The 25,553-nt window shown below is 37.3% G+C and overlaps 1 protein-coding gene and 1 long non-coding RNA gene across 2 annotated transcripts in view; one reads left to right on the top strand and one right to left on the bottom strand.

Moving 5' to 3' along the window:
* The first annotated feature begins 11,961 nt into the window (after positions 1–11,961).
* LOC117596218 (uncharacterized) lies at positions 11,962–24,127 on the top strand. The gene is made up of 3 exons (XR_008301084.1): positions 11,962–14,387; positions 14,570–14,763; positions 23,991–24,127. It is a non-coding gene; the product is annotated as an uncharacterized LOC117596218 (long non-coding RNA).
* The window catches only part of spns2 (SPNS lysolipid transporter 2, sphingosine-1-phosphate), a 73,615-nt gene continuing 63,083 nt past the window's right edge, over positions 15,022–25,553 (bottom strand). The window contains exons 11-13 of the mRNA XM_034300521.2: positions 23,962–24,125; positions 20,931–20,967; positions 15,022–18,105 (exon numbers count right to left, since the gene is read on the bottom strand). Of these exons, the coding sequence (XP_034156412.1) occupies positions 18,094–18,105; positions 20,931–20,967; positions 23,962–24,125 (213 nt within the window). The 3' untranslated portion in view covers positions 15,022–18,093. The remainder of the gene's footprint in view (positions 18,106–20,930; positions 20,968–23,961; positions 24,126–25,553) is intronic.

Genomic DNA, 25,553 nt, shown 5'->3' with positions numbered 1-25,553 from the left:
TCTCTGGCAGTCCTAGTCCACGTTGATGTCTAGCTGACTTCCTGCTGTAGCTAGTTACACAGATCCAATCACAATGAGATCACATATACAAACTCGACAATGAGACTGAATCTTTGTTTTCCAGATATCGATTTATATTGACAGCTGTCAAATTAAAAGGTAATGCTAATAACCGTTTGCTTGGTCCCTCACCTAACACCAAAACAGCAGTCTGATTTATTGAAAAACACATTAAATGCCTTTCTACTGAAATATTTCTGGTGTGTTTAGTGATTATGGAGCTAATTTGTTGATTGGTGCTGTATTTTTGTTATACCTGTGAGAAGTTAGAGGTTGCGTGCAGTCACATGGGGACTTTGCTAGAGCAGCTACAATGATATTTAATAGGAGAAAGAAAAATTAAGGGATAATGGTCAGGTTTCAGAGTTAGCCTAAAAGCAGAATTGCAAGAGCTTCCTTTCTCAATCCCAATTTTTCCAGTGCTGCCGGAAATCATATTAATGAGAAATCCAACATAGAAGTAGTGGAGAAAGCAAACTTTGGAGTCTAGAATGCAATGCAGCTATACAACACAGATACAGTTACAGGAGAGACTTGGCTCGGATAGTTAGTGTTCTACAATATAATGAGTGTGATGGTGTTGGTAAAGGAAGATGGTATTAGCATGAACGTTGAAGTTTTGTAACCTTAGCTGTTGGAGCATACAGATGAGAGAGTGGCAGGTAGTCGATTGGCATTGTGGGTAATGTAGAAAGCCATTAGCCAAGGTGAAAATAGCCCTTTGGTTTTTTTTCCCCAAAGTCAACTCAGAATTTCATTTGAAACAAATTGTCACTGAAGACCACGTGTTGATTAGAAAGGTTAATATGCAAGTCGTTCAGGATGGATTTTTCCTTTAAGACACAGTCGTCTCACTCTGGACCCCCGAATCATTCAGGGCTTTCCCCCTGGCTGTAATTCTGGCTCATGTAGAGGGCATTGTGAGTTTATGGAAATCAGAGAATCGGCTCTGTTTGCACTCCGGCAGCCCAAAGATAAGGACTGTAACTCAAACCTGGCCATTAGCATGCCTTAGCGAATAGGAGAGAATTGTAGAGCTTTACTGAATGATGTGTCAATTACTCTCTCGGATGCTTGAACACTGATATCGCCTTCTTAGACCACACTGGGCTATTTGTTACAACACCTGAGGATAAGATTTCTGTCTGTGTATAATTTTTAGGTCATAGTCAGGCTTTGAAGGGAAAATCTTTCCTGGGTAAACTAATCTTAACAGCAGTTTTATATTTTTAAAATTAAAAAACTACTTGTTTTTGAAAAACCTTATGAATGTGGTGCTATTGGAGTGCAAATCGTCTTCATACAGACTTAAAAAATGAGAAGGAAGACGAGCTTGAAATGACAGCCTGAAGTTGCCCATTCATTCCTATGAAGGATGTTCATTTACTGATGAGTTATCTATAGCATCTTCTCTAACTCCACCCATTACTCTTTCTCTATTTCTGTCTTTTGTGATACCCTGCCATCCGGATCCTACAAATCTGTCTGTCTCCTGCTGCCTCTTTCCCAGCATGCTCTGTTCCTCTAACACCACCATGCCTACTGCAGCTGTGACAAACAAATCCGGGGAGATGGAAAGGTACTGATGGAGCATGTTGCAATGAACAGACTGAAAACAGGAAAAAGGTAAGAGTGATGGATATCACACCAGTGGGACAGTCAGGTGGAAAATGAAGATTGAATTAGAAAGATTCTGCTCATGAAGTGCCAATTTTTCTGTCTCACTCCGTCCAATTTGTCACACGGCTATGTTTAGCTGCTCACAGCCAAGTGCATGCCTATGAAAAAATAAACACACACTGTTTGCAATGATAGTTAAAAAATTCACACATACACACACGCACATAAGCATAAGCACACATGCTTACACACAGGCAGGTGTGTAACTGCGATAGTCCCCGTGGCACCATCAGCAATGTTTATATTTCTCGTGTGCTCAGTCCCTCTCTTGTTTGGCCTTTATATTTAGTAAGGTAAAATAAATAGTGTTCCACGGCACGCTTGTGCCATTTCGGCGCTCCGTACAGAGCCTGCTTTAAAACCATTGCATTTTATCTTCCCTTTTATGAAGGTATGGTAGATTAGAGATTACCCTCAGTTTTGTAGAGCTTTTTTACGCCTGTCCGTTATTCCAGTGTCACCAGGGTAGTGATGGGAAATCTGTCTCTTTTCAGTGAGTTGGATCATTTGACTCAGGTCAACGATAAGATATGAATCATTTGGCTCCCAAATGATTCATTGCCATTTCATCCTCTAAATGCAAAAAGTATGTGATATTTTGACCAGTGATTGTTGTTCTATGGTTGAAATTGTTCCATGAAATCATACTCTACCTTCTAATTAGCAAATGAACGTTACTTTACATTGCATTTCATTAAATCTGCTTTAAAAAAAAATAGTAAAATCAGCAAGGCACGAAAAATGTGCACTGACAAATACATTAAGCATCCCTGCATTAATGTTATTGTGCCGCCTTCTTTCATCTATGCTTCATTTCCATTTATCCTGATGTCTAATACACTCGACTACATACAGTGTATCTTCACCAAGCATCAGTGTACTGGATCCTTCCTGTCATGCTGCATCATGCACACAACTGAGAGTCAAAAACACGCCTCACCAGTCACACTAATGAACAGCTCAGGCGGTGAAATGATCCATCGAAGCATTTTGGTTAAATTACACTGCAAGAATTGCCTTCATGTACAAAAAAAGGCTTATAAATGTGAGACGGCCCTCCATCTTGACCCAAAAGAGTTGACTCCAATAGCCAACTCATTGGTGAATGACACTACACCACGGACTCATCCAGTGGATTGGTACTCACCAGTATGAGGTACCGTATCTATTGCTAATACTAATAATATTAGTACTTTTAGTACTGATAGTATACTAATTAGTTCTAATGGTAGGAGTAGAATGAGAATTATACAGTGACATTTATACAATGACAATGATTGTGGAGCTATGCTCTAGCAAAGTCCCCATGTGACATCAGTGCTGCACACAACCTCTAACTTCTCACAGGTTGTGTGCACTACGGCAGTCTGATTTATTGAAAAACACACTAAATGCTTTTCTACTGAAATATTTCTGGTGTGTTTAGTGATTATGGAGCTAATTTGTTGGTTGGTGCCGTATTTTTGTTATACCTGTGAGAAGTTAGTGGTTGCGTGCAGTCACATGGGGACTTTGCTAGAGCAGATACAATGGTATTTAATAGGAGAAAGAAACATTCAGTGATCTCAAACATAATTCATTGCCATTCTGTCCTCTAAATTTAAAAAATTATGCAATATTTTGATTGTTGTTCTGTGGTTGAAATTGTTCCATGAAATCATATTCTACCGTCTAATTACCAAATTGATATTACATTACCAAATTGACATTTCATTTCATAAAATCTGTTTAAAAAAAATAGTAAAATTAGCAAAGCACTAAAAATGTGCACTGACGAATACATTAAGCATCCCTGCATTAATGTTATTGTGCCTTCTTTCTATATGCTTCATTTCCATTTATCATTTAGGGGTGGGCTTTGTTTCATCCGTAATGATTGTACAGGAATCCCATCTAACACGCAGTGAACTGCATTCTGACAGTAACTACAATTTCTGGTTTATTTAATGTAATGTAATGTCTGTTGAGCTGATACACACATTACAAAGCACAAATATTATAACCAGGAGGAGTTATTACATATTTCAAAATTGTACATACTCATTCACAGCTACACAATCGTGGCGAATTTGACAATTCACCTACCATTTCAAGGTTTGGGAGGTGAGGAAAAAAAAAAAAAGAGAGAAACCCATGTGGACATGGAGAGAACATGTATTGCATGCTGGGTAGTGTAGTGACTAAATGTTAACGCATGTAAATTTTAAAAAATGATACATAATCAAGAATTCGGCAAAAAAGCCAAGCTTGAGTGATGCAATACTGCACTAAAGAATAGGCCTACTATATAACATAATAGTTTAGTACTATGCATAATAGTAATAGTCACCATGTATCTAAGAGGTTATGGTTTAGTCATAATGTGTATCATAGCTTCTCATTCCAAAGTCTACATTCTTGCATCAGCAGACAGAGAGCAATGATCTACTGAACACCATGTGGTGCTTACTAGGCTTTTTCATGGTTTGTTATACAACCGAATGTGCAACAGCGTCCTGCGGTATCAATTTGCCAGAGTCAGCTTAAAGGTCAGGGTTCAGAGGTCAGCTGCAAGACCCTAGCGCATTTCGAAGAATGCACGTCATATGCAAGCTGTCCAAGCAGACAGGTTTAAACAGTGGCGACTGAACCGCTTCGATTAATTGAACCATTGGAAATCTTTTTTAAGTGTTCTGATGATTTGAAAAGTCACCCTGATTTATGGTTCTAGTGACAATACAGAGCATTAGGTAATGAGGCTGTTAACCTCTTGCTGTTTGCTGATAGGCAACATTTGAAGTTACTTACTGAAAATTGAATACGTCTTAACAGTGACCTCTACACACATTTAGACTAGTGTAGTAGTACGCTACTTGTACTTTTGTATGCAATAGAAAGTCTGATCTTATTGTACACCTTTTGGAAGGCGAGGTTAGCTTTAGGATTTTGTACTTCAAACATTAGCTAACATACATTCATTCATTCATCTTCAGTAAATGCTGGTCCTGGTCAGGGTCTTTTTTTTGTTTAATATGTAACTCTGGTCCCTGTGTGTGCCTTTTCTTTTTGTCCCATGCTCTCTGCTTAAGATAAAGGTTCATATTTGGTACAGTATGTCATAGAATTAATGTAACTTGCATATCCGTTAAATTCTTTCAGCAGGTTTGATGGCACCGGGATTTATGGCCCAGGTCAGGTAAACACAACTTGTGCAAAAATATTGAGTCCCCTTTTTGTGCAGCACACACACTATTTCAGTCTTTCTAGATATGTAATCTCTGAGGCTTTTAAGCAAACACTAAACTACATGCACACTGCACACCTGCTTCCACTACTCAGTGAATGCAGTCAAATTGTGGCGTATAGTTTGGGACAGAAATCAGAAGAGAAGTAGAAAGCAAAGTGTAGGAACGAAAAGTAACAGGAAGGCAAAATTAATAGAAAAAAATATGGAGAAGAAACAAGATAAATGTTTTGTGCATATAAACGCCATATAAAAACACTCGGTGCTCACAGACTAAGCCAAACTGGCCTGCACACACAGCAGTGGTGTTCTATTCCTCAAAGAGGGAAGCTGTTTGTCACAGAAAAAAGGTTTTGGCATTGACTCTAAAATAGAGATATTTCTCCTCTGGCTGTTATTTTAGCAATGCACCATGTCCAAAAAGAGCTCAAGAAGAGAGATTACTGTGGAAAGTAAAAGTGAGATGACTGGCATCAGCTCTGATCTAGGATCAGCCTCTGTGTAAAACTGTTAGACATTACATAAAAGATGGACAGACATGAACAGGGTGTATAATCACAGGTGCTGAGTCAAGTGTAATGACTGGTAGGAATTCTGAAATATGAGAAGTAGCATTAGGTTTCTGTAGGATCAGCTGAATATTGCCAGAAGTCTGTGAGCAGTTGTGGTTTGCTGAATGTCTGAAGGCATAAGAAACTCAAACAACGAAGGGATTAATGCAGGAACAACATTTGCAAGCCCACTTTTGATCCAGTGCTTTACACAGTACTGGACTGATACGTCGTCAATGCTTGGTTAATTTCATACTTGTTTTACGATTTCACCGTATTAAAAAAATGGAAGGAGGAAAAAGAAACATCTCTCACTCTAGAAGGAACAGAGAAAACTCAATGTCAGAACTAATTAACACCTCTGTTTCAGCTCCATTTTCTCTGACCCTCATGAAAAGGTTTGGCAATACCCAACCCAGGCTGATTTTTGATTTGGGAATCAAAAAAAGAGAGACTGTCTTGATGATCTATGATATATGCTATGCTGTATTAAAACTACAATACTATATGAAGGTCCTTGCTTACAAAGATCCAGATAAACAACATATTGCAGCAAATGTTACCTTTTAATGCTTAACTCATAGCGATTACGTCATGGCTATGAACAAGACACATCATTTTATAGTGATTATGTTTTGTTTGACTAGTGCCATAGACTCTGAATAGATGAGATACATCTGTTTTGAACTTGAAGTGGAGAATAAACGTATACTGTTTTTGTCTTTAAACATTGTTTTTGACCTTTTTTTAAACAAACCATACTGTCACTTCAATAATTAGACCAGCGAAAGTAAATCTATGAAACTCTGTGAATACTCTTCCCCTTCTTGATAAACTGCCTTCGGCTAAATCATTTACATAAATAATTTTACGTATCTTCTACAAAAACTGCAACGTTTAGAAAACTGGGTCACTGAACTATGGCGATTTTTTTATCTTACATTGATTTGATCTGCTGAAATACTTTGCCTGGTGGGTATCGTGACCACTGTTCAGCAAGACAGCATCATTAGTACCATCATGGGTTCTTTGGTTTGTCTCTAAGATGAACCCTTAATCAACTATTAATAAGGATCAATGAAGGACCCTACTACAGAGGATTTTACAAAGAACCGTTTCAGAAAAGAGTCCGAATAGAACCCCTTTAGTACGTGTTACCCTTATAACCTGATTAATGCAACAAGAATTCTACAAGGAACCCTAGTCAAAGACAACTGTTCAATTATATAGGCCTAAAAAGAAAATGCAGAAATGTTTCAAAGATCAACTTAATAAATGGATTGCAGCAATTACATAAATGATGGGTAGTCAACAAGAACCATTTAGAATTTTGGAGAACCATTTTAAGGTGCACAGAACCCTTTGGTACATTTAAGAACGTAAATATCTTTCAGAGAGTTCACTGTTATTCCATGAAGGACCCTTTCTTCTAAGTGTGTAGCTAAGATTTTAATTCTGGTCATGTGTAGCTTTTGTCACTAACAGTCTCTCTGAAATGATAAAATATCAAATGAAATGATAAAATATGACTAGTGGAAAGTATGTTTTCAAACAGTAGACTCTTAATATCTCAGGTTCTTTCTCAGATTAAGCAGGACCAAAGGTAGTTGAGAAGAAGTCTCAAAATGTCTAGAACATTAATTTTTTTTTTTTTTTTTTTTGAAAAATGTAGAATTTACCAAGAAAATATACCATACTATCTTCTAAGTAGAAAGAATCTCTTTATACAGTCAAGAATGATTATGGAGGTTATGATTTGATATTTTAATCACAAAAAATGATATCTACAGATTTCTACTTTTAAAAATAAAATTACAAAGAGAAATATCTTGTCTAAATCCTTTTAAGTACTCTGAAGTTCCTGTCCAAATATCTTGAAAATATCCTGGGGACATGATACCAAATTTCAACCAAAAACTTGAATAGTTTATCAAATTTCTCCTCACCACTTTAAAAGTGTGAATGAATGCAAAAACATGTGTGTACTGCATGGTTGGGATTCTTTGGGATTGTTTTTTGCATTATTTGGATGTGTTTTGTTAGGTGTGTCCCCAAACCTCATAACACCCAATTAGTAACTAACACATCTAGGCTCAAGAATGAACAAAAAGCCAGAGTGGCAGTGAATGAATGAACGCAGAGGAGAAAAGCTCAGCAGATCCCGAACTTAAGTGCATAAAAATACATATTAAAATTTAAAAAAATTTATATATTACTAGCATATGGGCAGACAAACTGATATGAATGTACGTTAGCTTCGAAAACCAAGAACAAAATTGGTACAATGACCTCCATCGAGTGTGATGTAAGAGGGCAAAAGTCCTTGTGTTAATCATTCACTTGACATTACTGGACTAGATTGTAAAAATGACATTCATTTGTTTGTTCCTTGTTTCTCAAGGAAAATGCTTTTCAGACAAATTCTAAACATTACTAGTAAAACAGCTTAAAATGAGAACGTTATCTGTGTCATTTACAGTGGATATAAAAAAGTCTACACACCCCTGTTATAATTACAGGCTTTCGTGATGTAAAAAATAAACCCAAGATAAATCATCAGATCTTTTCCCACCTTTAATATGGCATAGCAACCAACAAAATTCAAGTGAAAACAAACAGAAATGTTTTAGGGGGAAAAAAGAAAAAGAAAAAACTTACAAGAACCTGGTTGCACAAGTGCACACACCCCTTAACTAACACTTTGTTAAAGCACCTTGCCAGATCTATCAAATTGCAAGAGGATCTACTCTGACTGTCCCATTCCAAAACATCGGTCTTCTTCTAACGCCATTCCTTTGTTGACTTTTTCTTCTTCTTCAGCATTCTAACAGAAACCTACAGATTTTGTGCCAAACTAGATTGGTATTTGGAGCTATCCATGATTCCCTCTATCTTGACTACAGCTGAAGAGAAGCAGTCCCATAACATGATGCTGCCACCACCATGCTTCACCATGGGTATTGCACCAAACGTATCTTTTAGAATTATGCCCCCAAAGTTATCTTGCTATCTTGTTCTCATCAGACCATAACACGTTTTGCCACATGGTTTAGGGTGATTGGGAAGAATGTAAGAGATTGTCACATGCAGGAAATGACCAGTACTTGCCAGATATTCCTGCAACTCCTTTAATGTTGCTGTAGATCTCTTGGCAGCCTGCCGGATAAGTTTTGTCCTTTTGTTAATTTTGAAAAGACGTCCTGGTCTGTCACTGTGGTGCCCCATTTTCTCCACTTGTTGATGATGGCCTTCAGGTTGTTCCATGGTACATCTAATATTATGGAGATTCTTTTGTCCCCCTCCATGGTTTCAGCAGTCGGATGAAATCAAAAAGATCCTACAAAAGCAGCTGATCTTTATTTGGGGTTAATCAGCATCATTTCATTGATGACAGGTATATGATAATTACTTTTCAACAAGATTCTGAATGTGATTGGTTAATTCCGAGCACAGTCAAATGCCCCATTATAAAAGAGTGTGCACATGTATGTAATCTGATTATTTATAAGTTTTCTATTTTGTTTTCTCACTTGAATTTGAATTCTGTTGGCTGCTATATTACATTTAAAATATTAGATCTGACATTTATCTTAGTTTATCTTGGGTTTTTTTTTTTACGTCACAAAAACCTGCAATTTTAACAGGGGTGGAATTTTTATATCCACTGTACATAAGATATTAATTTAGGGATAAAACCAATTTATTCTTATTAATATACATTATTAGTGGTTAGAATCTTCTAGGCTTTCTCATTCAGGTTCCCACATAACATAGAAGCACATGTCATCTTTACATATTTGTCATAAAACACAGCACAGATATATTTAGCTGTTTTCTACCAGAAATAGATGGGAAACAGTTGGATGCTCAATTATATCATGCTGAACAGATCTTTAAGAATGGCTCTAATTTCAGCTCGAGGCTTTTTAGAAATAGCGGGAAGAAAAGCTGAGGCTTCTGTTCGCCTCAGTGTTTAATTATGTGAAAGCTAAACAGACCAAGCGTGTGTAGTATTCACTCTGAATTGAGTTCTGAAAAGTGTCCAAAACTAGCATTAAAAATTAAGCACATCACAGGCTGTTTTCAGGTTGTTGAGTGACTATATTCATTCCAATTTCCACCTCATCTATAACTACATAAGGAAACTGGAGATGTCCTAGTTTTTTCAGAAATGAGCTAAGCTAAAATTGCAAAGTTTATTTTTTAAATTCTCTGTTGCTCAACTTGTATAACCAGGTACCAAGTGTTTCATTAAATCAGGAGTGTGCTGAAGTGTATAATTGAATTTTTTATTATTATTATTATCTAATGTCAGGATTTCTTTTTGGACATTTACATTTATTCATTTGGCAGATACTTTTAATCACAACTTACAAGTGAGCCAACCCAAGTATAAAAGCTGTGACATGTGACATGAGTGGTGCCAGGTTTTTCAGTAGAATCAAATGTAAAATTCATTCAATTATATTCAATATCCACTTTATCCAGGTTAAGCTCACTATAGAAAAGTTTGTATTTACATTACTACAACATTGCTGCAGTATTTGTAGGATTGTCGTATAAGGGATAAAACATGATGGGGTGGCTGTTATAGGAAAGTTTATATCAATAGTTGATTATTTTCCTATATTGTTATTCAATAAATTTAAAAAAAATTCCAATGCTGACATTCTTACATACTATTACATACTTTTAATCCATTTATAGTTTAATAAATTCGTTTAATACATTTAGTGGTGGAATGTCCTTGAAACAAGTTCCTGTTATCACTGAAATTATAACAGCTAAAAACAGTCGTTCAAACAGCAGCTTCTCTTCTTCTCTCTCTTGAAGTTAGTAAGACAAAAACAATCCAGCTACATGTTACAGAGAAACCAGAAAGTGCAAATCCCTCTATCCTGAAGACTCTTTTGTGTATGAAAACTACTTTTATAGCATTATCTCTGACTGTTACAAACTGGAGACACCTTCCAGAAATGCTAAATAAATGACAACTTCAATGATAACACTTTTTTTTTTTTTTTTTAATTAAAATCTGTGAATGTCCAGCTTTCACCATGTAAGGCCATAGGTAAGATGTTATAGAAATGCTGGTCACGTATGTTTTTGAACGAGCAGATTAACATAAACCTGTGGTTTGCCTTGCAGGCGGAACTACTGTCTGAGCTGTTGTTACAGATAATTAATCAACGCCTTCTATAATTGCTATAAATTGTGTGTTTTTGAAGCCTTGTGAAGGAGTTAAATGATATGTATCTATTTAAGGTGCTGTGAAAAGGACTTTCAGGAAATCAGGCAGACATTTACATGTGTGAATGTTTTTGTACTATGTGTAATTGTTAATCAACAGAGCGATGTTCACTTTTAGAAGCCTGTGGGAGGTGTTCTGTTCCTAGCAGTTGGGAAAAGCCTTGATCATGTGTGCCGGCTCATCTGTGTGTTTACCTGGCACAGTGAGGTAGTCCCGTAGCCACATTGTTTACTTCAGCTAATTTCAGGTGAGTATTACACATACAGGATGTCTTTAGCACCACTGTGTTTCTGATGAATGTTTGAGATGCATTCTTGGCACCGCCTGTGTCACTTACTACTTCAAGCAACTTACAAATGAAAAAATTTTAAAACACCTTTAATGTTTTTTGGATAACAGGTCAGCTACTTTATATACAAGAGCATTTCCTGGGGTCAAATTGGGTGTGAGTTCTAGCAACTTTGATTTATGTGAATGGCAAGAGGATCCGGTTCTCCAATTTAATGGGATGTAACCAAATACGAATACATTATTCTGATCAAACAGATAATGTGTTGTAAACCGATTATACAGACACAAATAGGAGGATACAAAAAACTATTTTTTTAGAGGTGTGCACTGGAATTGGGATCCCATAGGACATGAGTAGGAGGTTTTTAATTTCATGCGTGTGAGCAGTGAGATATGAAGCTTGCAGGGCAAAGAAAGACCACTTTCATTAATGTGAACATGAGTTGCTCTGGGATGCATTTGGAGTTCATTCATTCATTCATTCATTCATTCATTCATTCATCCTTAGTAACTGCCTGGTCAGGGTTGTGGTGATTAAAATTGGGCTACTAGGTTGCTTATATTTTGGGAAAATAGAAAATATCACAAGTAGGGTACAAGCAAAAATAATAACTGAGCAAATGGGATCATTCATATTTAATAATTAAAAAAAAAAAAACTACTGGTTTAGGTCATTCCCACTTTGGATACAAAGACGCTTGCATATTATTATTATTATTATTATTATTTTTTATTATTAAACAAAATACTACTATTTATTACTGTTTATTAAATATATTATTATTTATTAATATTGTCATTATTAGATATCATTGCTATTATTCATTATATATCACAATTGTATCGCTCTGTTAAATGTCTGTGAGGTGTGTGTGTTGTGAACTGTGTTAAATGTAGCGTGTTGTGACCAAACACCAAGAAAAATACATGTAAATATATATGGCAAATAAAATGCCTCTGATTCGATTCTTTGGGTTTAAATCTGAATACAGATACAGATACAGATACAGATAGTGCGTCATTGTGTTACACCCCTAAAAAAAAAAAAAAGGTAACTCATAGCATGAAGGTAATAATGATGATGAAATATAGAAAAGACTTTCATTTTGAAATGTTTACCTATAGTCAAGGCAGTTGTTAGCTGTTGTGTTTATACTGTACATCTGTGTTCATTTTGCTACTTTAAAGGGCTTCTTTAAAGGCCAGAATATTATTTTATAATTGAAAATCTGGGCACAGATTTGTCGTTAAATAAACTAGCCCTTAGGACAGAAACAGATATATCAAAATCTCAATTGAATCACATTTGCATGATATGACGAATGTTGAGAACGCCATAAAATAATATGTAAATTAAAAGATAGGTACAGAGACAGACACGACAGAGCTGTCTCACCTAAACCCAAGTTAAACCTTAGGATATTTCTGTGATATTTCTCTTTTATTTTGGGTTTTGTACTTTACGTATGGTAAACATCTGAATTTCTTCTATGGAAGTTCCTCCTATATTCATTCCAAATGCCAGAAGGTATTGATATACACAGGTCAGCTATGTTTCAGCCTCATTCCTGCAGTAGCATGTAAGCCACAGGTGAGTATCCTGTCCCACGTTATGTGATTGATGTCACACTTACCTCCTGAGTGGGGAAAATCGCAGGGTGGAGGGCCTTGTGATTTAGTGGGTGGTACACGACAGGTATCAACATCTAAAGACTTAAGTAGTCTTAAAGAATGCCATCTTTCCAAGTAACACTGAGTGCACGTTGAATGGACCAGACCTGTATTCTTATGAATTTTGTGTGTGTCCTGGCTTTTCATTACTGCCTGAGCCTTTGTTTTGACTTCATTGTCCACCTCAATTACACAATTTGTCAAAGTGGTTTTGGGGGAATGCTTTTGAACATACTTTGAGTGATTAGCCCACTATTCATTATCTAGATCTACTTCCTGACGTATAATTCTATACTTTAAAAAGCAGCTAAAATTAGGCACTTTCGATGGCGAGCAGACATGAAGTCCGGACTTGTATAACAAGACTCATGCTGAAAAGACAGCATGAAACATAATCATCCGGTAGTAATAGGCGTCGATGAAAAATAATAGCACCCCCAAAAAAAACAGAGTGCAGTATTTTCCCTAAATGTTATTGTTTATTTAAGGTTGGCAGTGCACCCAAAAATTACCTGCTATGTGATTTTTCTTTCACTGGACTGTTTTAACAGTTATAAGGAAAGCGCATGTGGAATTTCCAGCTGACTTTAGGGGAACCATGTCTTCCTGACTACACCCTGGTATTTCCTGTCAATCCGTGCTTGGGCGTGTTGACTTTGAAAGTGCTCCCCTTTCACCTTTTCGTGCCCCCATACGGCTAATTTCTTTTTAAAACTAAATCTGGATGTCATCTGAAGAGACTCAGGTTTAATATACAGTTAATGATTTGTTATTTACTCAGTTTATTCAAATGTACATACCGTATGTGCCGAGTTCAGAGTGGCTTGTGATGTGGTCAAATTAACATACAAATAAGACTTTTTAAACGCTGTCCCTTTTCCTGTGCTTTGTTACTCTTTTGCCATCTCTGACGCAAGATTGTTTTGAATGCTAAGTTTCCTGTGTGACCTTAGAGGACAAAAGACCTCATGATCAATAAGCTTGACTGATCCCAATCTTGCTAAACATCTTCCGGCACTAAAAGTCATACATTTTCTGCTTTTTAAGCTGTCAGTATTCAATTATGAGATGGGATTTTTGTCAATGTCTGTCTGCTGATCTTGACTTTTTGTGCTTTGGGTATCCAACATAGAGGGAAACCAAAATCTGCAGCCCTTTGACAGTAGCTTGGAGCAGTGATACTGAATGGGAGGGTTAAAACATCAGAACCTTGGTGTTACTATTTTAAAACCTATAAGGTCTGAACCGTATAGCACGCCATCTCATAGACGTTATTATGCATACACACAGGAACGCACACATTTGTTGAAATACAGATAGGCAACGGCAAAGTTTCAGTCACGTGTTTCTGTAATCATGCCGTGTCTTTTCCCAAAAAGCATGCATGGTAAACAGAAAAGCTGCCCTAGCCAAGTTTTTCCTTAAAAAAAAAAAAAAAAACCACACACACACCCACGCACACAAAACGCTTCTGTGATTTTTATTTTTCTTGAAACAGAGGTTGGGCTTTGCCCTTCTGGTCCATTTATACCAGCCGGCCCTGGGTTGCAGGTTATGAAGTAATTCTGTACTCAGCTGTGACCTGTTCATTTTGCTTTTGCATGCAGTTTGGGGTGAATGTGTTCCACCTTGGGCAAATATTGTTTTTCACGTGCGATAGGTGAATATGTGAAAAGAGCTAGTGTGTGCATTTTGTTGCTGGGCTGATACGTGTACCTGTATTTCCTCATACACAGCCACTTTTTGTCATTTTGTGTAAGAATTTAGTGAGTGTGTGTGTTGTCAACACACTAGCGACCTTCTTCGTGGGTTGGCAGCTAAATGTTTCCCTTCTATGAACAGAAACCTACTGGGCGAGTGAGGTGCAGAACAAATTTCTTCACAATGTAGGACTTCATTCAGGTCCCCCAACATCCGGATTGACTCTTTCAGTGCCTGATGAAAATTCAGCCTCTCTCCACCTCTCTGTTTGGAGGAATGAAGAAGAGAAACGCTTCTGTTCGGAGCCTGTGAAAGTCTCCATTCTTCCTTCTCAGGTATTTGCAGTACGCACTTTTCACATTAGGGCCCATTCATGCATGACATGCACCCTTTCTGTGAAGTCCCCTAGATCAAATGTCCTGCCCAATATTATTGACTGAGATTTGTTTTGTTTTTTTTGACTCAGTTTGTGTCATTTAGTCTTTTCCTTATTCCAGATTTGTATTTCAAAGTCTTAAACTATCCATGCACAGCATTATTCACATCCTGTATTTCAGCAAGATGAACAACCCCACAAAAAACAGACAACTTCATGGTTTGATTAAATAAGTTTATTTTCATCACTTACATATATGTTTACATCTCATATCCCTCCAGCTGGAGCATCACAGTAACTATATAGCAATAATAGTGTTTATTGGACATGTTTTTTTGTTCTCTTTAACCACGCTTGCTCTTAAAAATAAAATTCCCTTTAAGTTTCTGCTCGACATCAGAAACAGGTTTCTTTATACACGACTCTTGTATGACAAGAAAGAACACATTCTCAATACACACCATCAACTCCATGACTCTTTGTTTAAAGCGAGCTTGTTTTTAAAAAAAAACAAACAAAAAAAACAGCTCTTGTATGTCGCTGATGGTGATTTTAATTTGGCATTGTGATTTTCAAGCCTGTAGATCATCTAATAAACAAAAAAAGAAAAATAAACATGTAGCTTGAATATGTAATGTGACTAAATATTACAGTCCCTATAGCACATAATGCCAGTGTATAACTATTGGATTGGGAAAAAAAAAATAACCCTGAACACACCCAAATGTGCAAAATGCATAAATAAAAAGTGACATTTGATTGGTCTAAGAGGACTTGGGTGTACTGTAAATTCATGCTGTGCTGTTGTTTGGTATGTGTGCATAAGCTGGTGTGTGTGCATGAGTATGAATGAGCACATTTCCTTGAGATGATGAACTATCCAGGCTTTTTCACTAATAAGGACAAACAGAGAGTAAAAATCATAATATCCAGAAGCTTCTTTTCCATTTGTAGAGATTTCTTAAAAATGCTAATACATAAATGAAAAATAAATACCTTGCATCAAAGCTAGTTTACAATATATTAAAATCACTGCATAATTCTCCATTTTTATAGCATTATCATATATAAAACTAATATTTGTAAAAAGAACGGAAAAAAAAGACATCCTTAAAAGAAGAATACAAAAAAGCTTAATTAAAATGAATTTGCATGTGTAAACACATTGGATTGGACAGAATCACATTCAGATAGCTTTTCACCTGGCATGATGAAAGCTCTGAGAAATAAACACGGTGTCCTGCAGTCCCAGTGATGAGTCAGACCTTCACAATACAGCGGGTTTTTTTTTGTTTTTTTGTCAATCTCTTCCAGAACAAATGACACTTCAATCTATATGCAAGGTGCTTTTTTTCAATGTGAAAAAAGACGGAACCTCTGCTCATGTTTTTTTTTTTTTTTTTTTGAGAGGACGTCTACACTATACAAAGCTTCAAAGCCTGATCATTTCCATTTGGTGAAAGGTTTCTTGTGTCAGCGCTAAAATAATAAAAAAAAAAAAAAAACACAAAAAAAACTAATCATTAAAACCAAAACTCGGTGTGAAAATATATAAATCATTGCTCTTATCAAAGCTTTTCCTTTCTGCAAATGTTAAGTGGATTTTAGGAAATTGCATATTTTACAACAAACTGTATTTACAAATCATTTGAGAAACAACAATATTATATATTTCCACGATAAAAACGGTAAACTCTTGTGGGTTTTCGTTATTTTTCCCCTTACCCAAGACGTCTTTAAAAGCAAAGTGCTTCTCCTAATTTATACAAATACTTAATTATTCATGTCTACTTGGTAGCATTTCAAACATTAAAAAAATTTCACTATCTATGAAACGTGTATTTCAGCAACAAGAGTCACCCTGTTAAAAAAACTAAGTCCCAAACTTTGACCTGCTCGTAATAGTTTTGTTACCAAAGTTACAAGTTCTCTCGTAACATGGCATAACAACATGAAGTGGTTAACACCTTCTTTTTTCTAATTGTAAGTAACCCAAAGGTAATATATTCCCTTAATAATAAAAAAAAATTCACCTAACAATAAAACAAATTCAACCTAAACTTTTGAAAGAAACCTTTTTTTTTCTTGGATGGATTTCAGTAGCTGTTTGGCTTGTAACGACGTGAGATGTATCACTATTCAAGCTCTCTCTCTCTCACATTCAGAAAGGGATATCTGCTGAGCGAATATTAGAACCCAGCATACAAAGACGACTATTCTTACACACTAGAGCTTGTTAAATCTTATCCTCTGCCTCTTTTTCCATGGAGAGAGCTGGCACCTTGTAAAGAATCCCTCAAAGAAAATCATTATCACAAGCCACTAAAGACTTTTCCCACTTCTTATTGTTCCCTTTTTTTTATCCTTGGCGTGTTTTTTGAGGTTATGGATGGTAGAAAGTCTGACAAAAATAAACGGATTTTCAAAGATCCGATGGACAGTTCATATTTACACTCCAGTGTTTCTCTACATTTTACGGCATTTTTTTTTTTTTTAAACCCAGCATCCTCTACGAAATACCTTGGGTTTCCTATTTATGAACATACAAAAATTATAGCGCAAATATATTATAGGTGATTATGTAGTCTGATTGCATCATTTGACTGGCATGGCGTTAAAATAGTAAGTGCTAAGACAAAGAAAGATGTAAGAAAAAGAACAGGCATAAAGAAGATGACCAGGGACCAGACATCTGTCCATGCCAACGTTATTAAGGCAGGCTAAGCCATACAGCCGTTTCCACTAGATGACTGCGAGATCACTGATGCCTTCATTTCCATATTTACACAACCAATCAGTGAGCTTCATTCGGCTGTAGGCGTGGTCAGTTCTGGGAATGTGATGCTATGGCACTTGGTGCAGATTGACAGGCAGCGCGACAGGACAGAGTGCATGTCCGTGTTCAGTAGTATGGCACTAAGGGGATTATTAATCCCCTCCTTCAACCCTCCCGTAATTCCTACTGGCCTTTACATGTTGATTTGAGAGCTGCTCACCAGCTGCAGGATGGCTGACTTGCCAGCATTGCTTTACTTCATTGGTAGGACGTGATCGTGTCTCTGCAGCAAAGCAAGTTCAGCTTCCACCCAACAGACATGAAGAGCATGGTAAGAGTGAAGATGATGAGCGACAATGGTGATGATGGTGATGTGCAGCATATGTGTCGAGTGGGTTAGCTACTCTTTCCTTTTTTTTTTTTTTTTTTTTTTTTTCTTTCCTCTCCACCTCCCTTCTGTTCATCTCGCCCACTCCTCGGCTCGCTCTCAATCCTCCCACTCCAGACCTTCTCTCACTTGGTGACCTATGAAAAAGAGAAAGAGTGAGTGAGTGAGTGGCTTCCCAACAGGATGTTCCCATGCAATTATCACTTCGAAGCCACCGTGCCATCTGTCTTCTGGTGCTTGCGGGTCACGCTGACAAAACAGCCCCAAAACTCCTTTTCAAGCCATACACTGATCTTCTAATATTATACTTTTACTCGTATTGGTGTTACTAGAAAAACACGAGCCCACTTTTTGTTTTGTTTTTTTTTGTCCTATCCACAATGTTTAAGTCGTCAAGCTTTTGACTCGGCGCTTTTATCTCATTATGCTTGTAACATTGTACATTTTCAGCTTCACTAATCTGGCTGGAACTAGACACGAGTTAGAGCTTTGGGCCAAGAGCTCTATTGTTTTCAGTATAATATCCCCCAAGTGCATACACACCAACAGACACTAGTCTAATGAAATAACTGGTTCAGCAAATTTGCTTTAACATCGGATTATGGGATTTAAAGCAATAATGCATTTGTGTGTTAAATTTCCCTTAATTGCATTAAATTACAGAGACTATTGTCTCTGGAATTAATTTCGTTCCCTCTTTGTCAACACTGAAAGGGTGAAAATTCACTTATATATGCATCTGAAAAGTATGGAGTCTCTTAGGTGACATAGTGTTTATTTTTTTAATAATGCATGGCCATGAATAAATATATTTGGGTCACGAAAAAAGGATCTCATGACCACAACTTAACATTTTTGTGGAATGTCACACTTTCTGTTAATTTGTGGAAAAAATTCATTTGTCTTGAGAATTCAGGTGAGTTGACGCAGTATCCATGTTGCAATACCAGTGACTCCACTTTGTCTTTGTGTGTCATTCCAAGATTGATGTAAAGTGTAATTGTATCAATCGTCTCCATGCTTAGGACTTCAATCACTTACCAATCATTTAAAATGAGTCCGACACCGATTTCTTTCTGTGACTCACTCATTTTAAAATACAGTAGTTGCCATGAGTTAAGTTTTTTGTGACCATGAAACAGACCTCAGGAAACTTAACTCGTGGGCTTAATATATTAATTTGTAGCCACACCTTAATAATAATAATAAAAAAACACCATATCACTCCAGCAGCTCCACAAATATGCAGCACAGTTATGTTATGACTATGCGTATATGGAATTTAATGGTTAGAATTATGTTGTAAGGACATTTTGATCGATTTTCCTAACATTAGAATTATTAATATTACAAAAAGGCATGGTATAACGGTAAATTCCATAAGGCTATGTATAAGGCTGTCAGAAGGCTATGTCAATCAGTTCTCCAGTTTGTGCTCTGTAAAATACTTGTCCATCTGCTAGTTCAGTTTTACTGAATAGAAGTCAAAAGCATTGCCCTTAAACCACTCCTTACAAGATAACCTCGGTTAAGAGCTCTCCTGAGAGACTAAGGACTGTCAAGAGCGTGTCCTGAGACTTGCTGTCTTGCCATGGACCAGGGCACAGGAGAGGCATTTAATTGGATCTGTGTTTGTCTGATCTCTGTCTAGGTTTGCACCAGTAAAAGGCTAATGGATCATAATTTCAGCACTGCAATTTCAGCAAATAGCTTTCAGCAAATGGCACAGCTTTCCACTTGCCTTTGACTTTCCCTTTAAAATGCCATATGTTCTTGCTTCTCATTTTGTCGTCTGCAGTAGTTAGTGTAAAGGATGCTAATGGATATTTGTCGATTTCTTCACAAAGCACCTTAATATCTACGCAACCCATTAATGAGGAAAAAATAAAGATAACAATTTAAGCCACCAAAGCAGAGAAATATGTATTAATTTTATAATTAGTGAATGAGTGTAACCTCTCAATCAGCATGGCCTTTAATCAGCAAGGAATAGTTATTTGTCCAGTTAGAAATTATACGTCGATGGTAAGTACTGCTGCAAAATGAATGAATATTGTGATATGCTGTAAACTTGGCTGGGAGTGAGGTGATCATGGGGTCAATCCCTGCTGCTGGTTTCAGCAAAGCGAAGAATCTCACCTATACGTATGCCTATCTGAAAATCATGTGCCATTTATTCATTAAGGAAATGTAGGTCATTCGAGCCAGCAGGAATCTGATCAAACATGAAGAGGTGGCACTGCCTTTCCTCAACACAATAACCTTCCAAAGCGGCGTCACAACAACATTAAAAACAGAAAACCACCTCTGTAACTCTCTCCGGGCGCTGATTTTGTTATTTTTAGTCGGGTACACCCAAACATCCATTGTAAACGTCTGCAACTCTGGAAAGCTCGAGTTCCCTGCCTGCAATATGTTTTCTTTTCTTCCTTTTTTTTCTTCAATCTTTTCTTTTTAGGCAAGCGGCGCTCTGGCAATTACACGCACTGGCACGAGCGAAGTGTGAGTGTGTAAACCTGATAAGAGGAGGAAGGGCAGGAATGTGCTCATGAAAGGGTACTAGATATCAGCTTGGCCAGTGTATTACACATAACAGATGTGAGAAGTGAGATTAATCTCATTACAGTTCAATTTTTATTCAATTCTATTCCTTCACTGCAGCAAACGTACTAAGAGGCTTTATGGACTCTCTTCCCAGGAAAGTTTTTTTTTTTTACAATAAAGATTAAAAAGATTAAATTCTATAAATATTAAATGGGGATTTTTCTCTTGTCTTACTAATGGCAAAATGTGATCAGTTCCTTCCCCAGTTTTCTCTGTACTCTTAGAGACCGGCAAATGAATCATCAAATTCTTCGTAAGTAAATGCCACTGAAATGACACACTGCCTAAGAAAATTACTTTGAAAGCTTTTAGAAACAAATTAAGTGACTCAGTGAAGTGCAATTTGACTTTGTCTTACCTTTACTGCAGACGGCGATCGGGAGAGCTGCTTCCTCCTTGAGAAACAAAAGATAGAGGACAAATATGATGGGATATGACATGTAACCATTACACACAATCACCTATTTTCTCCCCAATTTGTTTTTGCCAATTCTCACCCACTAGCTAACCCTATCACATGACAGCTACCACCTGGGAGGGTGGGGCAAACACATGCTCCCTCTGAGACACGTGAACCCAACTTCTACACCTTTTTCGAACTGCTGCTCATGCTGCATTACAGCGCACGGTAACACACTTCAAGGAAAGCGCTATCCGCCCTCTTCCGCATACATGAGCTCACAGACAACCATGATTAGCTAGTGTCGCTCTGATTGACAGGAGAGAGAGGGTATGCCATCCATCCCAGTCAGAGTGCAATTTTTGCACTCTCTCTAGACTCCCAGCCACAGATGGATGTCTCATCATCAGAATTTGAACTTCTGATCTTCTGATGATAAAAGCAAACGGTTCTCTGAACCCATCCATCACACACTTACAAGTTACTACTACAAAAGCACCAACAGAATTAATTTGCATCTCAGACAAACACCAGCATGTGGTCAAGTTCAGCGATGTACAATCCACATTGTTCACTTTACAGTCTGTTGCATCCTAATATTTCTTTATTTTTATAAGAGAGATGTTTTGTTTAATATTAATGTGATAATGTCACATTTGACTCACAATCTGCTGAATGTCATAGGTACGTTATGCCCATATACGATTCCACAGCAGCAAAACCGATGGGACAGATGAGCCTCACACGTGTGTTTGTGTGTGTGTGTGTGTGTGTGTGTGTGTGTGTGTGTCTATGTGACTGTGAGTGCATCTGTGAGCAATCTGTGTCTTACTCTGTTCTATAAATGGCTCCCTTTCAGCCAAAAAAAAGACTAAAACCAAGAAATAAGTCACAGTCTAGGAGGCACAGAAATAGATGCCATCACGCGAGTGAATGCTGTTCATTCTCCTTTTGGCCTTTTAAATATATATATATATATATATATATATATATATATATATATATATATATATATATATATATATATATATATATATATATAAAAGAGAGAGAGGAGATATGTTTTAAGTCCTATAAGAGATATTTGTGAATCATGGGCTACACACTTGATTAAGCACAGTTTTTTTTTTTTAATCTGATTCTGATCTGCCATATAGTTTTCATTCTTAAAGTTTTCTTGGGAGGGGATTATGAAAGGTCATGGCAATTTTTTTTTGGAAAACAGCATGTTCCTCTTGTTGTGTTTATTCACCCTGATATAAAAGTACTGTACATGGACATTTTAGTCACAACAGAAATGTGCCCTTAAAAGCACAATAGTGCCTTAAGCGTTTTAAAGGTACATTTCATACACAAAATCCTCTGACCAAAGGCTTTTAGTTTGGTTAGGTTCTCTTTTTAATTCCTACTAACATTTAAAAATCCCATTTACAGCAGCTTAGTAAATGAGTGATTATTTTTAAACACCACGGTGTTTTGTGACAATGAACGGCTTAAGAATGCTTATCTATGAATGCCACGCTACTGTACTAGAGTTCTTCAGAATATGTCGAGTTCTCAGGAAGCGTGCTCTGCTCTGCACTGTATACCCAGTATTATCTATTCCTGTATGACACAAAGGTTAATGCGGTTAATATACAGGATGCAATGCAGTCGGGCCACTAACCCACACTGAGCAATGATGTGGTAATACACAGACCGCAGGAGAAGTGCTATGGTGCTGTTTATACTCTATATTAAGTGACTATCAATATCAAGGTCTTTAAATGAACATTCACTTAATAAGTAAGGGCAAAAATATTGATTGAGCTTATTAATTAAATATATTAAATATAATTAAATATAATTAAATATATAAAAAGCTGATGTAACCATATACAGTAACTTGGAATTTATCACATATTTATCTCAATACTGAGAATCTGCCATTATAGATTAGCTAGATTACTGATTTAGACTGATTAGTTAGACTGGTTTAAGCCCAAGTAGCATGAATCCCATCGTGGGAACGTAAAGAGTTCTGGCCTTCAGGGAATCCATAGACGGCCACAGACGGTAAGAATGCCACCCCACCTAAAAACGTCTGCAGCCAGACTGGAAGGAAGTCATTTCTAAATGGAAGCAAACACAGGAAGCTTGCTCGATAATAGAAAGGAGAGTCGTATCTTGCGCTCAGGGTTCAGAAATTCTGTTTGTCTTTGCCTTTTAAGGCACTGGGATGCTTCCAAGTCCCTGGGGATATGTGTTTTTGCAATGCACCATTTTTATTTGATTGTAAACATGGCAAGCTGTATACGTATGATCTAAGCGAACAAGCAGTGAATTGTGATATTGTGTACAGTAAGAATAGCTTTAGTCAGCACTGCAGTTTTGCTGACTTACAGCACTTTCTCCATGATTCTTGTTTTACTAGACAAAATGACAAAACCCTGAAATTCCCACTGCATGAGCCTGAGATCAGAGGTGTGATTTTCTGACCAGTGGAAGCTGGTTACAGGTGAGCTCAAGGGCAGCTGTTACCTATAGTTGCCTCTGCTTGAAATATGCCTCAAGCTGAAATTTGTTCTTGTTAATACTGACCTCTAAAACTATAACGCAGCATAGGTTATTATTCTAGGTTTCTGCAGCCTGTCATCTGTGCTGCAGAAATCTCTTTGTTTAGAGAGAGTCCGATTTTAATCTCTCCCTCATCCCGTTTTCCACTCGTTCATCCTCATGGATTAGCTCTTCCACCTGAGGCTATTCACCAGTGCACAAGCACTGCCAAGCTCACCATAATCGCCATAGCAACAGCCATTTTTCTAGACTCCCGTTATGTGATGATAATGAAAAATTACCCTTCCGCTTTTCAGTGCTTGGATAAAATTGAGGGATCAGTGGGATGGAAAAAAAATGTGTGTATCAAGTGTCAGTTTTCATAAAGAAATAACATTTGTATTAACACATTTATAATTCAAAAGCCATTATGAGTCAGAGCAAAGGCACTCACTGTTTCTCTGCTTCTTCCCGGTCGTCAAGGAAGAAGAGGGCTGTGGCGAGGAAGAACATCCCCCCAAGGACGATAACGAAGGGGCAGAGCATGAGGGCGTAGCCTAAGCTCAGGAACTGCCACAGCACTGACGTTGCGTAGCTCTCCTGCAGAGCGTCTGATATCTTAGGAACACACACACACACACACACACACACACACACACACAAACAAACAAAGCATATACTTTAGAAAACAATGGCATAGCAGGCAGCCAGTCATCCTTGAAGGCGATTCCCAAATATGGTTTCCAAGGACTGAAGTGTGTTTGTAATTCTTTAAAAATGTAAGTGCAATATCCTTGTATAGTGTTGACTTAAGGTAACGATTAAAAGCTGATAATAGGAGAGTGTCACAAACATCCTTTAATCAATAAAAAAGGTTACGCAAACATGATTACGATATTGATTAGAGTGTGGATTGCCTGCACAAAGCCTCTGTTTAAATGCTCAGTTCCCCTTAAAATCTAAATGATTAGACATTAACCCATTATTTTCCCCCTCAGACTAAAGGCATTTTTGTGAATATGACAATCTAAGACATCAATTTCCAAAGTATGAAAGCACAAGTGTATAGGAAATGCTTCCATAAGCACGATTTGGTGTGTTTAATCAATGCGAACACATTTAGGAACGTGTGTCTGCTTTGTTACACCGACCATTCACACATGAACTTCACAAAATGATCCTAAGGAGTGGTACTGAGAATCCTCTCACCCCATGCCCTCCGTGCAACCTGTTCTGCTAATCCGCTAGCATCAGCGCTGAAATACATCTCCCACCGGGATGGGAAGGACTGCTGAGTCTAAAAGGGTGTGCTGACAAGTGAAGTTCAGTATGCACTTAGAAATAAGTGTGTGTTCTTTGGAAATTAAGCAGGCTGCCAAAGCACATTTGCTATCAGCCCTTTTTACAGGCCAAAACGGATAGGGTGAGATTCTGAGATTATGTATGGCGTGTATAACTATATTTTAAAATAATGTTCCTTCGTGGTAGATTATTGTTGATAACGAACATTATTACACTGCCACCCACTAAGCCCAAAGTGATCTGTTGAGTGCAAGCAGGTATCACAAATGACGCATAATGCATATTTTTCAGTGCGGCATTGTTTATATTTATATTTGATGTTTTTTTCCCTACTGTACATGATCTCTACAAACCTCACAGGTTTTTCAATGCTCTAAAGACTAAGAATTGAGGCTTCAGTGGATAAAAGGTTCGTTTCATTTCTCCACTCTTCATCTTGAAGAATTACCATGCAGTTGTTAAGATCTGATCACACCAGTGTGGTTTTCTTAAGTCTCTGGACCTACATTTCTGTCTTTCTGCAATTTGTTGTCCATAGCCTTGAGCATTTTGTGAGTTCTGTGCGTCACTGTTCCCTTCACACCACCATGTTAGACTTTGGCGTGAAATAGCTGAGTCACATTTGATGTGGGATGCTTTCTGACCACTAGCAGGGCTGATATGTGCAAAGCTTTCCTTTGCATCACTAGCCATGACCATGCATCCTTATCTGAGGGGAAAGAGAGAAATTTCCGGAAGCAGCCT

Source organism: Pangasianodon hypophthalmus, chromosome 27, assembly GCF_027358585.1.
Source record: "Pangasianodon hypophthalmus isolate fPanHyp1 chromosome 27, fPanHyp1.pri, whole genome shotgun sequence".
Lineage (NCBI taxonomy): Eukaryota > Metazoa > Chordata > Actinopteri > Siluriformes > Pangasiidae > Pangasianodon > Pangasianodon hypophthalmus.
Note: the sequence above shows the minus strand (reverse complement) of the source record. Positions and strands in the feature narration are given on the sequence as shown.